The sequence below is a fragment of the Mercenaria mercenaria genome, chromosome 5 (assembly GCF_021730395.1).
Source record: "Mercenaria mercenaria strain notata chromosome 5, MADL_Memer_1, whole genome shotgun sequence".
Taxonomy (NCBI): domain Eukaryota; kingdom Metazoa; phylum Mollusca; class Bivalvia; order Venerida; family Veneridae; genus Mercenaria; species Mercenaria mercenaria.
In genome coordinates, this window is record NC_069365.1 from 54,742,408 (window position 1) to 54,755,994 (window position 13,587).

At 34.3% G+C, this 13,587-nt stretch overlaps 1 protein-coding gene across 2 annotated transcripts in view; it reads right to left on the reverse strand.

Annotated features, from left to right (window-relative positions):
* LOC123557258 (uncharacterized) overlaps nucleotides 1-6,769 on the reverse strand; it is a 72,053-nt gene extending 65,284 nt beyond the window's left edge. Inside the window, exons 1-2 of one of the 2 annotated variants that reach the window (XM_045348629.2) lie at nucleotides 6,438-6,769; nucleotides 469-4,936 (exon numbers count right to left, since the gene is read on the reverse strand). In XM_045348629.2, coding sequence (XP_045204564.2) covers nucleotides 2,688-4,919 — 2,232 coding nt within the window. In that variant the 5' untranslated portion in view covers nucleotides 4,920-4,936; nucleotides 6,438-6,769 and the 3' untranslated portion in view covers nucleotides 469-2,687. Of the gene's footprint in view, nucleotides 1-468; nucleotides 4,937-6,437 lie in introns of those variants that run through there. The other variant, XR_008371008.1, reaches the window with a different exon arrangement.
* Between the last annotated feature and the right edge of the window lie 6,818 nt (nucleotides 6,770-13,587).

Genomic DNA, 13,587 nt, shown 5'->3' on the forward strand with positions numbered 1-13,587 from the left:
CCGTTATTATCATGTGAATGAAAATTTATTATTAGCTCCTCGAATAAGTTCATAAATTTAAACAACATTATAATTAAACATACGCCAAATGGTAAGTGTTTGCTAAAGTTTTAGGCATATAGCACTGACATGTCAGTTTCAGATCGAAGATTGGGCTAATTCATGTTTTTAGCCTAACGTGAGTTTATGTCATGTTACTGAAAATAGAAAAAAGAGTAATTTGACAATCTTTAAACTATGTTACAAGTGATGATAAAAAATGTGTAAATGTCCGTGACATATTAAAATAATATATTCCCGTTTTTGGTCGTCATAACAGAGAAAAAAATCAGCAAACCTGTACTTAACGCGCTGTCAAAAGCAACTGGTAGTTGTATCCACAAAAGGACGGTACTTTTTGTTAGGCATCTAACTTAGAGAGCATTATCTTCTGAGGTTGCAAAAACAGTTGATAAAAGAACAGAACAGAACAAATCTTTATTTTTTTAGGCTTGAGCTTACGCTCCTCATCCTTAAACAACAATAACAAGGTCACACGTATACATATATATATTTAAATAACAAACAATACAATACAGAAACAATCATGATAGCAAAAACTTTATATATATTGTAAAATGGACTCGCAGTTGTAATTCATTCACACACGAGTCTGAATATATATATTTTTTTAATCGTACTGGTTATTATTTAAAGAAGACATTACAATATGTTACTTCTTATTTTTAAGGCACAGTTTATAAAACAAGTTAAATTGTTCAAGGTTTGCACATTCTTTGATGAAAACAATTCAACAAGTTTAAATACACTAGGACGATCAAAATGATAATTATCAATATATCGTTTTCGAACATTTTTATACTTTTTTATTTCAGAATGAAGTGAAACTCATCCTCAATATCATTTGTTCCACAAATTTCGCAACGTCTTTCACTTCTTTCAAGTCTATTTTGTCTATATGCGCAGTTTATGTGCAGACAGTCTAAACTTTGTTAGCAAATGTCTATACCTTTTAGTTGTCACTGTACTCGGGTATTCCTCGTATTCAAAGTCTTGCTTCACATTTTTGTAAACAAATATTACACTATTGTTAGTCAACTACTGTTTCAGTCTTGTGCAAAAGTATAACTGTTGCTTAAAATTTGGAATGAAAGTGTTCCGGACAATCCCAAACGTAGCCAAAACCGTTAGAATATAATAAAGTTTTTACATTTTGAGCCCAGTTTTGTTTCTCATCATTTAACATTAGTGCATATATAGTCTTTATTACACAATTTTTCGTGTTAAGAACCTTAAACCAGTATTTAATTATTCTAACAAAACGATTTATGTATAATGGGAAACGGGCAAGTTCACCGTATACTCCGGTGTAACTTGTAGACATTTTAAAAATAAAAATATGTTTACAAAATTTTAAGTGTATTCTCTCAATTTCAAAAAAGCCTCCACATATTCTGTTCTAAATGGACCTAGTAGCTTTACACTTGCATTTTGCAAGACTGATGTATGTTGGCAAAATCAATTATTATGGCATCCCATACATAATCCGATACAAACATCTCCCAAATAAAACGATTACATGCCGACATTACTTCTAACGTCAAAAGTGGGCATTCACAAAGGTATCATAACAATGTCATTTCGACATTAACACTTAGTGCAGAATATACGCAACTACTTTATGTATACAGCTTTTATTGGCCGTTCCCTTTTCGTATGTTTTTTTTTCTTTTTAATCCAAGCATAATACAAAAGTCTGTCTGTTGATGGTGGAAATCCTGAGGTTCGGCATTACTTCTCCCGCATTGAGTGTACGCACGCATTGAATTTACACTATTAAACGTATGTTAAACCTAACCGTAACCTTTAGTCAGTATATTGTACCTTCAATACGCACGTACATCAAATAGGTGCGATTTAATGTTGGCTATTTAAGTGCACATTTTTCATAATATTAACTAGATATTCTAAGTCGCAAAACAATTTCCTATACATATGATAAACATTAGTTCAAAATATCGAATATAACGAGTATTTTCTCCTAAAAAAATACGTATTGATAAATTAAGCGTTTTTATTTACAATTTCTCAGCTAACCGCTTTCTGAATTGGAATTCATATTGGTTGGGGCTTTACGCTGTCAGGGTTCACTTTACGTCGTCACATTGGACTTACTCGAAAATTTCTCGCGATTTGTGCAAAAAAAGTTAATTTCTACATATTTTTGTTCTCAACATTTCAGACAAATATCACAAATTATGTTCCTAGTTTAACCTTTCATTTGTCTTATTATAAAGCTTGTTATTGAATTAAGTGTTTATGTGTCGTTCAATCCATTTATTACCGACACTTGTCACTTTTAAATGTCTATAGAACACCTGTATGGCTTTCTACGTTTTACAAAATTATGCTATTGATATAAAAAAAAAACATGGTACTCAATTTTGAATGTACGTCCAACTTTTGACGGTCAATCTTAAAGTAAGAGATTTAGTTACAGATCTATGAAAAAATTATTTGAAACTTTTAACATCCATAATTTATTTTACTCTGTTTTTCAATTACTTTGTTTTTCAAAAATATGAACTTCAGTCAGTTTGCCAACCCCGCCCATTCTAGCCCCTTAACAAGAACGGTTAAATATATTAGAGTGTGGCACCAGTGGTTGTCGTCATGATGCCATATTCTCACTGATTTATCATGACTTCTTGTTTTTTATCAATCATCAATATTTTGATGAAGTCGGCAAGATCGGTTCCGGGTGTGCAATATTTCAGAGTGAGTCTTATGCTTTCTGTTAAGTGACTGCTATTAAAACTTTCATGTAGAAAAAGTTTTTGACCTGGCTCTAAAGTCAGTTTTTGTTTTTTGAGTTCATCTTCAAGAGTCTTGTTCTTTTTATACATCTCAGTCCACATATTTTCAATAGTTCCATCTAGCCAGAAAAAAATACGTCTTGTTGTCCAAAGATCGCTTCTAACGCCACGCCAATCGTCTGGTGTTCTATTCTTTTCTGCTTCTGCCTCTTGTTTTCTTCCGTCTTTGTTTTTACCTGCTTGTCTTATCTTTTTAACAGCATCTCTATCAACAAGAAAGATATGGTCAAGCTGAAGTTCTTTAGACATGTTTTCAATAGAATTGAGGTTATCCTTGCTATTTATTTTGATAAATGTAAGTTCTGTAAGACTTTTCTTCAGCTTGTTGTAAGCTTTTGTATCACATGGGAAAAGAGTTTCATCTAGTTTACTTTCCCCTGCCAATATTTGGTGCCTAACTTCCGTTAAGAACAATAAATCAGTATCACCTTCAAGAAATAAAACTTTTTTTGCAAACAGAATATCTGATATGTGGTCTGATGTCAATAGTCTTAGTTTCTTCAGATTGACTCCATTTCCGACAATAGAACTGCAAGGTGTTACCCGGCATTCTGTTCTGTTTTGTTCTGTTTCTACCTCTACGTCTTTGTTTTCCCCGGCTTTTCTTATATTCTCGGCAGCATCTCTATCAACAAGAGATTCCGTTTCGTTGCGCCGAAAGATAAAACAATCTGCTGCTGTCCAGGCTGTTATAAACGTTGAGTTATGTGTCGTCAGAATGACACGTTTTTCATTCTTCTTTTGTTTAATTAGCTGGACCATTCTTTGTATGAACTGAGGATGCATTCCCCTATCCGGTTCTTCCAGGACAAGGGTCCTATGTCTTTTGCTAGACATAAGAATAGAAAATGCCTTTGCTTCCAGAATCCCTTCTGGCGTTTTCAGCAAAGCGTACTTTCCTTTTGGTAAAGAAATCCTTCCGTCGTCTGTAAGCTCAAAATGGTAGTCATTGAGCTGTGTGATCTGTTTGAAATATTCATCTTCTTTTTTTTTGTCAAATGTTTCGTTGTTGTCCTCAAGAAAACATTTAATTATTTCACACCTGCTTTCAGATTCTGTGTAATTTCTCTCCCGCTCTTCGGGAGCGATGCGTTTACTTTCTGACCACTGCAGTGGCCCTATCGAGCGCAAAGGGAAAGTAAAAACAACTTGTTTTGATAATGACTCTAACAATACCGCTAGATTGTTTGTAATTATCGAAGAGTTTTCATTGATATTTTCAAAAACGAATCGTATATACCTTTCAACATTTCTGTCTTCTGAGTTGTATCTTAAAACTGAATCTAAAAATTCCCTTCTCAATTCTGAGGAGGAACCGTCAATCTCATATTTCTTCGCGATGTGCATTTTAGTTTCACCTAGCTGCGTTTTAGATACCTCAGCTAAATTGACATACATTGGATTATTCTGTATATTCTCAGAATAGTTAATGGCAAACTTATAAAAAGACCTGACTTCATTTCGAGCATCACTTGCCTGTGTCGCATCGCTTGGACAAGCAGCATTTGTAGTATCACGTGCCGCTGTCTCAGCTGCCTCACTATATGTCGGATAGTATTTCGATTTGCTTGGAAAGAGTTCCTCTTCTGAACTTGATTTTCTTTTGCCTGGAAGACGCTGCAGATGAATGTCGTCTCTACTATCCTCATCCGTACTCATCCTTTGACTTTCTGATATTCTTCTGTCATAAATAATTTGTGGATCCCCTATTTCCATCTCTTCTTCGACGTGTGAAATTTTGTGAACTTCTTTAGACTCATCGCTTTCTTGTCCCACTTTCTCAGGAAGAGAGACGATGCCACAAATAATATTTTCATCTCCTTTTTTAAAATTACAAATGAAATATGATAACTGACTTGAATCGTGCGCTGATGAAACTGACGTACTGAGCTCTAACTTCAAGCATCGACGAATTCCCTCTAAAACAGAGCTCTTGCCGGAGCCATTTTCCCCAATAAATATAGAAGGTCCATCATTCCGAAAGTCCAGAACCTGATATTCCTTAAACCTCACAAAGTTCTTGAAACAAACAGACCGCAGCATGGTCAGTGGCTCGTCGTCTGAAATATTGGAAAATGAATTTGATATGTCATAATTTATTTACAAATTTAAAAGGGGAGATGGATATATTTCAGTAAGTTAAAATGAAGATTTTGTAACTAAATTACTTACATGTTTTTATTTAGTTTCAAAACTGGTCCTATGCGTACATCGTTTAGCTATTTTGAAGTTCAAGCATGTTGGACATTGAAAGTCTATGTAAATAGGTTTTGCATTATATTATTAGGAATAAGGCCTGAATAACGAAAATGTATATTTCTCCTTCATCTGTTTAAAATCTACAAATATCCTTCAAAACAGACCGAACTGGGTCTTCTACAAAATAGTATGCACTTATTTACCTGCGTCTATTCAATAGTCAGAACTATAGCCCGAGTTCCAGTTTCTCTATTCTCTACTTTAAGTACACATTCTTAAGTTTATAAGTTGAACGACCAAATGATACATATATAAATTCAAAATTTAAACTAACTTTGAGATAAGGTAACTATCCAAAACTTTTGCCTCGGTGTTATAAACTTTACTCCTTTCCATTCTTTTTTTTTTTCAATCCACGCCGACACAATATAATAAAATCTGTGAGGAGATCCTTTGGGAGCATAGAACGCAGCCAAGCAACATGATAGCAGACTCGGTTTGATTTATCGAGTTTGTTCATGAGAGTTAATAAAATATTCAATACCCACTTGCACATTAACACCGGCTTAAGCGGAATTCTAAATTAGTTAAATGAATGTATTCCTTGACCCCAAATGATCAGAAAATACAACCACACTTATAAGAAGTATGGCGACTAATCTGTAAGTGTTTTCTCTCTCCATCATATAAACGTGCCTTAAAATGCATATTTCAAGTAGAATTTGGTTCTCAATTAGTATGTCAACTGGTGGTATGTGATTTCCTATCCTTATGGACAGACGGACAGAAACACATAAACAATATATTTTCACTCACAAATTGATATAGCTACGAACGACACATGTATAAATTTTCAATCCCGCTCAGGAGATTGTTAGTAGGTATCGTCAGAAAAAAATTGTGCAAAAGAAATAAAAACGAATTTCTTGTAAAATCAGTGGAATGTGAAAAGCGTGATATCATGATACTCAAAAAAGAGAGGTCGATCACCAATTTTACATAAAATTCGAAGAATATGTTCAGTCTGTGTGAAGAATATTGTCCTATTCTTCACAAAATAGGATCGTGTTCATCACAGATATGAAGAATTTACTTTGTGAAAAATATCACGTATCCGGTGTCATCTGTATTTCTCAATATTAGGTGCCGATCAATACAGAAATTCATTACAGGCGTTTTGTTTAAGAAAACTGTAAATACCAGTTTACAATCACAAAATGCTCATCTGATATGCATTCGAGTCTACCGATAAGTCTTATACGAGTTTCAATATTTTTCGTTATTATATCTATTCAATATTTTATTTTTTGCTCAAATGCACTTTTTTTCCAATTTCAGTCCAAAGCAAATTAACTGACTTACCTTTAGTAATTTCCAGTTAAGGCTTAGTACGCTATTTCCTTCCTTTTATGGAGTTGGTACGGATTGTAGCAGCCAACGCTACAAGGCAGTGTTACAAACAAACCTCACTACGCGTTTCACAATATCACAAAACATATGCTCAGAAATACGACATCGGTTCCATGTTCTAGAACAATCTGAATTACGAGTCACATTGAAAGCTCGATCAATATTAGGAACTGCATGGTTATCAATAGAGTTTGTTCAATCGATTTTCATGACTCACATTCCGCCCATAATGTTCTGTGCGATATACTATTTTGCCTCAGCATCCCGTCCGCAGTTACCGTAGAAACGCTGCAATTCAATAATATTTCCAGGTAAATGAACGCCAGGTGTAACATGATGATAAGACAGTAATCGCGCTCTGATGGAGCTAACATAAAAAAAATACATGTATATAGAAATATAATTTTGATATCTACTCAAATTAGCCTGAATGTATGTGTAAGAAACGATCTGTTGCTCCGTGCATTTTTAAGAGAAAATGGTTGATGTAGAAATGGGCTATGTCTGTCCGTCCGCTTGTCCACCAATCACACTCTATGTCTGGCCCTCATTTCATAAAAAACTTAAGTAATTACTTAGTTTAATAAGTGTGTTATTTTAAAATCGTGCTATTCGTTAAGTTATTGTTATTTAATGTTGATATTTTCTCTATAATGTAACAATGTAAATTATACTATGGTTAGTAGTATCTGTCTGCAGTACTTATTCTATCACGCAAATATGATATTTCTATTTAAGTCTGATATAACAAACTTAAGTATTTGCATAAGTATGTTTCTTATTTCTATATTTCGTTTTCTTGTAAAATTCAGAATTGTTAAGTTTTGATCTATGAAATAGTCATATATGGAAAAAGTCAACATTGAAGGCGCATAAAGGGCAAAAATAAGCATCAGACTTAACTAAGCAATTATATCAGTATGAAATAATGCTTCCTATTTCATATATTTGTTTACATAAAATATTTAGCACGACCATGTTTTAACATATCTCAACAATACGAATCGGTTATACGCCGCGTGTATAATTCACTCAGGCTACGCCCATGTGAAATTATTCCGCAAGCGCATATCCTCATCGTGTTGTTTAGATATAAGCATGTAATAAATAACATATATTTACAACGATAATATCAAGGTTATCTATAAATAACTTATATAAGATTTTGCAATATTTAAGCGGTCTATCTTCTATTTTTTTTTAGGAACCGTGCTGTATATAATGTATAACTTCCAGTTAAGGCAGATCGAAAGAACAATCAATGATTAATGATACGACCATAAGTACTTACAATTTTCTGTGATAATGAACTAGATAAGTATTTCGAATTGCGATGAGATAAAAGATATCAACCAAGAAGAATCTTAAAAAAAAAAAAGATACTTGCCTTAGATTGTAACTTGATTTTATCGATCTTAGAAATTGCCAGTGATAACATCTTGGCGTCTATTTTTTCATGAAGTCGGAAAATATTGTTTGTATTGTTCACTTCTTTTAACGATTGACAAGTATTTAAGAATTTTGTAGTATAAGAAATAATTTTTCATTTATACTTCAGAAAAAGAGCAAGTCCATTTTATCAAACACATGTTGAAACTGGTGCTTGGAGAATTTCTAAAGTTGACGATATGTATATTGACTAAATAAATATACATACACTTGTAGTTGTTAGACAAACATTTAATCTATAAATCGATACGCAGTTTAAAAGCCCTTACTCCATTTAACCCTGATAAATAAACTTATACAAACAAACGACCATGATCGAGGGTAAATCAAATATGTTCTATGCTTACATGACAAATGTAATGAACAATAAAGTATGCAGGAATGGCACCTGTATCATATTAACAAAAAAAAAAAAAAAAAAAAAAAACAACAACAACAACAGAGTGCCATATTCAAAACGAAAATGGTAAAATTATTTTTCCATGGACTATTTCATATCTGTTATAAATCGATAGGCTTAGCAAACTATGTAATGTTTTGCATTAAACACTTTTATTGCATTAAATAATCCTCAACTTACAAGAGCAATATAATAAAAAATATTACGTCAGTCAGTGGTTAATTGTGGCAACCCGTATATTGGTCTTCTATGGGTCCGCTTATCAATACGAATCCTGAACATGGTGTTTGCAGTACCATTATTTAGTTACCAATTAAAAACACCTTATGATTTCAAAACTCAAATAAATATTTGCAGTGATTTCATAAACAAACAACAGATCTCAAATTGCTATTATTTTCTTCTTGTATTGTACTCATAAATGCTTGATTTGTTTTTTTGGAATTTTGAGAAGATAACAGTGACAAATGGAAATGGGTGTTAGAATTTTACTTGAAAGTTTAACCTTCAATATGGCTTCCCAGAGTGAAATGGCAGCTAAAATATTTATAAAAGATAAATGGAAGGATATATTTCGAGACCTTTAATTATGACAACTAATTATAAATCTCTCCAGTCACCAGTATGATTCTGTATCAATTAATAAACGGATGATGTCTCTTTTTGAGCTTTTTTAGACTGGGAAACTAAATTTTAAAGCGTCTTTCGATTGAATGGTATCGCTTGAAAATGTCAATGAAATTCAGTTGTGTTTTCACGTTTTCATGAAAAGTTTTTATTTTATAATGCATAAAAAGTACATCAACAATCAACACAATTGTTTCTGACTGAAAGCTGATATTGTCGGTGTGTATCTAGCAATTACGGTTTTTCTTTTGATTGTTACTTTTTTCTTGTAACATTGTACACCATCATTTATTTCATTTGCCTAACTGCAAACGGCACTCCTGTATTCGTCGAAATATTACTTTCTTCATATTACAAATTTACAAATAAAGTAGAACAGATGAATAATGATAATTATACAGTTATCTCCCTTGTGTTTACATTTTTACTTCCTTTCCAGGTAATTTTGTCATGATTGTTTTTTTTTTTCCTTCTCTTTTTCAGGTACATTTCCAACATGTTTAAGGATACTATTGTCCTGTTTGTATTAATGTCATGAATTCTCTATGGAAACGTTAGTTTTTCCATTCACCCCCCCCCCCCCCCCCTTATATGTTCAAAGGTATTGTAAAAGTGCTAGTTGCCCTTGTATTGTAATAAAGCGGCTTAAAAAGGTATTCCGCAGTAAAAAGGATAAGAATGTTTCTCATTGCAGAGTTGGTGCAGCCGTTCTGCGCATGCGCGGAATTATTATCAAAAGGAACGCACGGCAAAAATACTCATTTTTTTGCATGTCCGCACGCATTTAGTGTATAATGTGCATAATATACTGACTAAAGGTTAGGGTTAGAATCACCATGGTTACAAAATATATAAATTTAAGGTGTTTTTGTTCAAATTTAGTTAATCCGGTATATACCGGAGTCTGTAATATATCACGGGCGCACCAACTCTGTATTTAGTCACAGCCAAAGGATAAAGGTAAGGACGTTTGTAAGTATATGTTGTTCCTATTCCCTATTCTCTTTATATTAAAAGCATCCCAGGCCCAGTCAAATCTGATCAATACCTTAGTCTGTCCTTGTGGAAAATGTCAAACCCCTGTAACATGGATCTGTAAAGGTGTCCGATGTGAAATGTGCAATGTCTAGTATCACTGCCAGAACACTGATGACTCCATGTATGACAGACTCGGAAATTCCAGAGGGGTCGGGGTCTGGAAATGCACTATTTTTCTGTGAAAACATAAATATCACCTTGAATTAAATCCTAAGCTCAGACACCCTTGAAACACCAAATCCCTTTGAAAGCCATAACCAGTCAAACTCCAGTGATGTTTCACGTCTCAACACCGAAACGTAACAACGGTCGATACCAAAGGTCATAAACCCAATTTGGCAAGTAAAAATAATATTAAAAGTTCAATCAAAGTTCTGTTCATTAACTGCAGATCAGGTGTTGACAAAAAACCTGAATTTAGTTACCTAGCTTCCTCAACAAAACCTGATCTCATAATAGGCACAAAATCTTGGCTAAAACCTAAACATCACGAAAATGATTTTAGGTTACTCCATATTTAGAAAAGACCGTGTCGCACAGGCAGGTAATGGAGCTTTTACCGCAGTTTGCATTGTTGTCCAAGAAATGTCCAAATGTCCGTACTTCGATCAGACTGTGACTATCTTTTGATTAAGGCAACAAACAATTAAGAATACTAGAAGCACCATGAGCTAGCAAGCACAATAGAATTTGCACAATCCCTTGCTAGAGTAAATAAACAGTTCTCAAATGTCTGGGTGGCTGGGGATCTGAATCTATCGAAGATGGACTGGAATACTATGAGCCCATCCTCTGACTGTAAACATTCGACGTACTATAGAGAAATCCTTGAGACCCAAAATGATTCAAACCTAACACAAATGGTAAGCATACCTACTAGAGAAAACAATATTTTAGATTTATTTTCCGACGACAAATCAAACTTCTATTTTATTTTGACATGAAATCTCAAGCAACTGGTCAATCAGGTTAACATCCTATCTGGCATCAATAACCATTACATTGTTGAGGTCTAAGTAAACACTTACGCCAAATTATGTTACCAAAAGTCTCGAAAATTCTCACTATACAAAAAGCAAAGTGCGAAGATTTAAACAGTTAATTGATAGTACCATCAGGAGGACAAATATTCCACCCTATTAATTGAAGATCTATGTGAAAAATTACTGGCTCTAAATATCTTAATATCAGAAAAATGTATTCCGTCAAGCATGTCCTCCATTAGAGGCAACCTTCCCTGGGTAAATAAATGTCTCAAGAAGATAATCAGAAGGCGTGATAGGGCCTTTAAAAAACTAGGAAATCAAATAAATCCTCAGATCGTAAATATTTCTTGGACCTCAAACATGCAGTCCGAAAGAAAATAAAAAAGGTTTATCAAAAATACATTGAAGATATTTAAATGTAAATCAGTCTGATGCCTCCCCTACATCAAAACCAAATAAAAACAAACTCCACTCTCATGAAACTCTGAAAATCAACAGCTCTAAATGAGTAATTCCAGCCAGTATTCAGCCCAAAGTCACCTCTAAACTTAGCATCCTCCTGCAAGATGAGCCTCCGAGACATATCTAATTCAAACCGAAGACAGTCAAAACTACCAAAGAATGCCAAGTATCTAAGTTAAAGCCAATGACATAGAAAAGCTCCTGTGAAATCTTAACTCTAATGTGGCATGTAGACCAGACGAGATCAAGCCCATCATTACCAAAACACTTCCAAAGGAACTATCACCAGTCCTTGAAATTATCTTTCAGAAATTCATTGATGAGGGATTTATACCTTCCCAGTGGAAAAATGCAAATTAAACCCCAAATTACAAGGAGGTTGACAAGTCAGACCCAGCCAACTAATGGCCCATACCCCTTACATGTGTACTTTGCAAATCCCTGGAGCATATAGTATCCTCATCAAACAAACCTTGGTCCAACATGGTTTCCGAGAAAAAATATCCTTTGTGACCCAGTGAATTATTCTTGTAAATGACCTTGTCAAATTACAAGAATGTCAAGTTACAATAAACAACAGGCCGCCCTGATAAAATTAGATTTTACTAAAGTATTTGATAGAGCGAGCCATGAGAAAGTCGTGTTCAAAATGCACAACTACGGTATACGTGGCGAGACCCTGAAATGGCTTCATAGCGTCCTTGACAACTGGCTTCAATCCGTAATCCTAAATGGTACACGAGCCCATACCTGTCTATTATGGAGTTCCAAAGGGGTCCATGCTTGGGTCCAGGTAAATGCGCTTCCTTGCATACACAAATGACCTTCCACAAAATATCCAGTCTAAAGTGCGTCTATTTGCAGATGACACTGCTATATACATGCCATTTACATCTGTCAGACAATCAAATACTCTCCAAAACGACCTTAAAATACTAGAAAAGTGGGTGTTGGACTGGATATGGAATTCAATCCCTCAACTTGTCAAGTTATCCACGTCATAAGAAGAAAACATCATATTCGCTCACAATACTGCCTGCATAATACGCTACTAGAATACGTCACCTTAGCAAAATACTTGGCGTGGATATCTCAAACGATCTCTCGTGGGACACCCACATGAATAGGTCTAACAAAAAGGCATATAAAACTCTAGGTTTCCTCCGCAGGAATATAAATGTCAACTCAAACCCAAAGTCCATGGTACATCAGAACCCTCGTCAGACCACAGCTTAAATATAGCTCCGAAGTCAGGTCTCCATACACACAAGTCCAAATAGAGCAAATACAAGCGGTTGCGTTGGGCTATTTCCCACCATGGTCGCACTTCCAGTGTCACTGACATACTACACAGTCAAAAATGGCACAGGTTTGATCTCCGGCGCATTGACTCCCGACTCTCTCTCTCTCTCTCTCTCTCTCTCATGTATAAAATCTCAAATCAACTGGTTGCAATTCTCATGGAAGATTATCTCATCCCCCTAACAAGGCAACACGTCATTATCATTCGCTTAACTTACAGGTTAATCGCTGCAACCACTGACTACTACAAATACTCATTTTCCTCAGGACTGTAGTACTGTAGGGATAGATAGATTTTTGAAAAGTAAAATTTGTTTGCATTGAAATAAAATTCCGCAAATATTGAAATAAGAACTAAAATGTTTTTTGAACTATCTATTGTGCCAATCAAACAAATTATGCACATAATTGTAAATATCAAATATACAATTGTTAATCTGATATACTTGGTTGATTAGTTTTAGCGTCCTATAAAGTGCCGGTATACCAGACTAAGAACAATCAGGAGTTTTGAAAACGTGTTTATTGATGAACGTAACTGATATTCTAGTTAAGTGTTACAGGTAAATAAATGATAAAATCTGTAAAAACATCTGTGGAGGACGAGAATTATGTATTTCGTATCGTGAGCTGTTTTATGGTTTGAATGATATTCATTTGGTGTTCATGCAGCCTACAGAAAATAAACGGTGCACGTCTTTAACTCTATTTTATTTTGACATGAATTCTCAAGCAACATGTTTTCTCTTTTTTTTTTGTAATTAACACATTTTTTACAAAACCATGGAATGCCGTCTGCTTGGATTTCGGATCCACTAATTAAGTCCTTCCAAAGAAG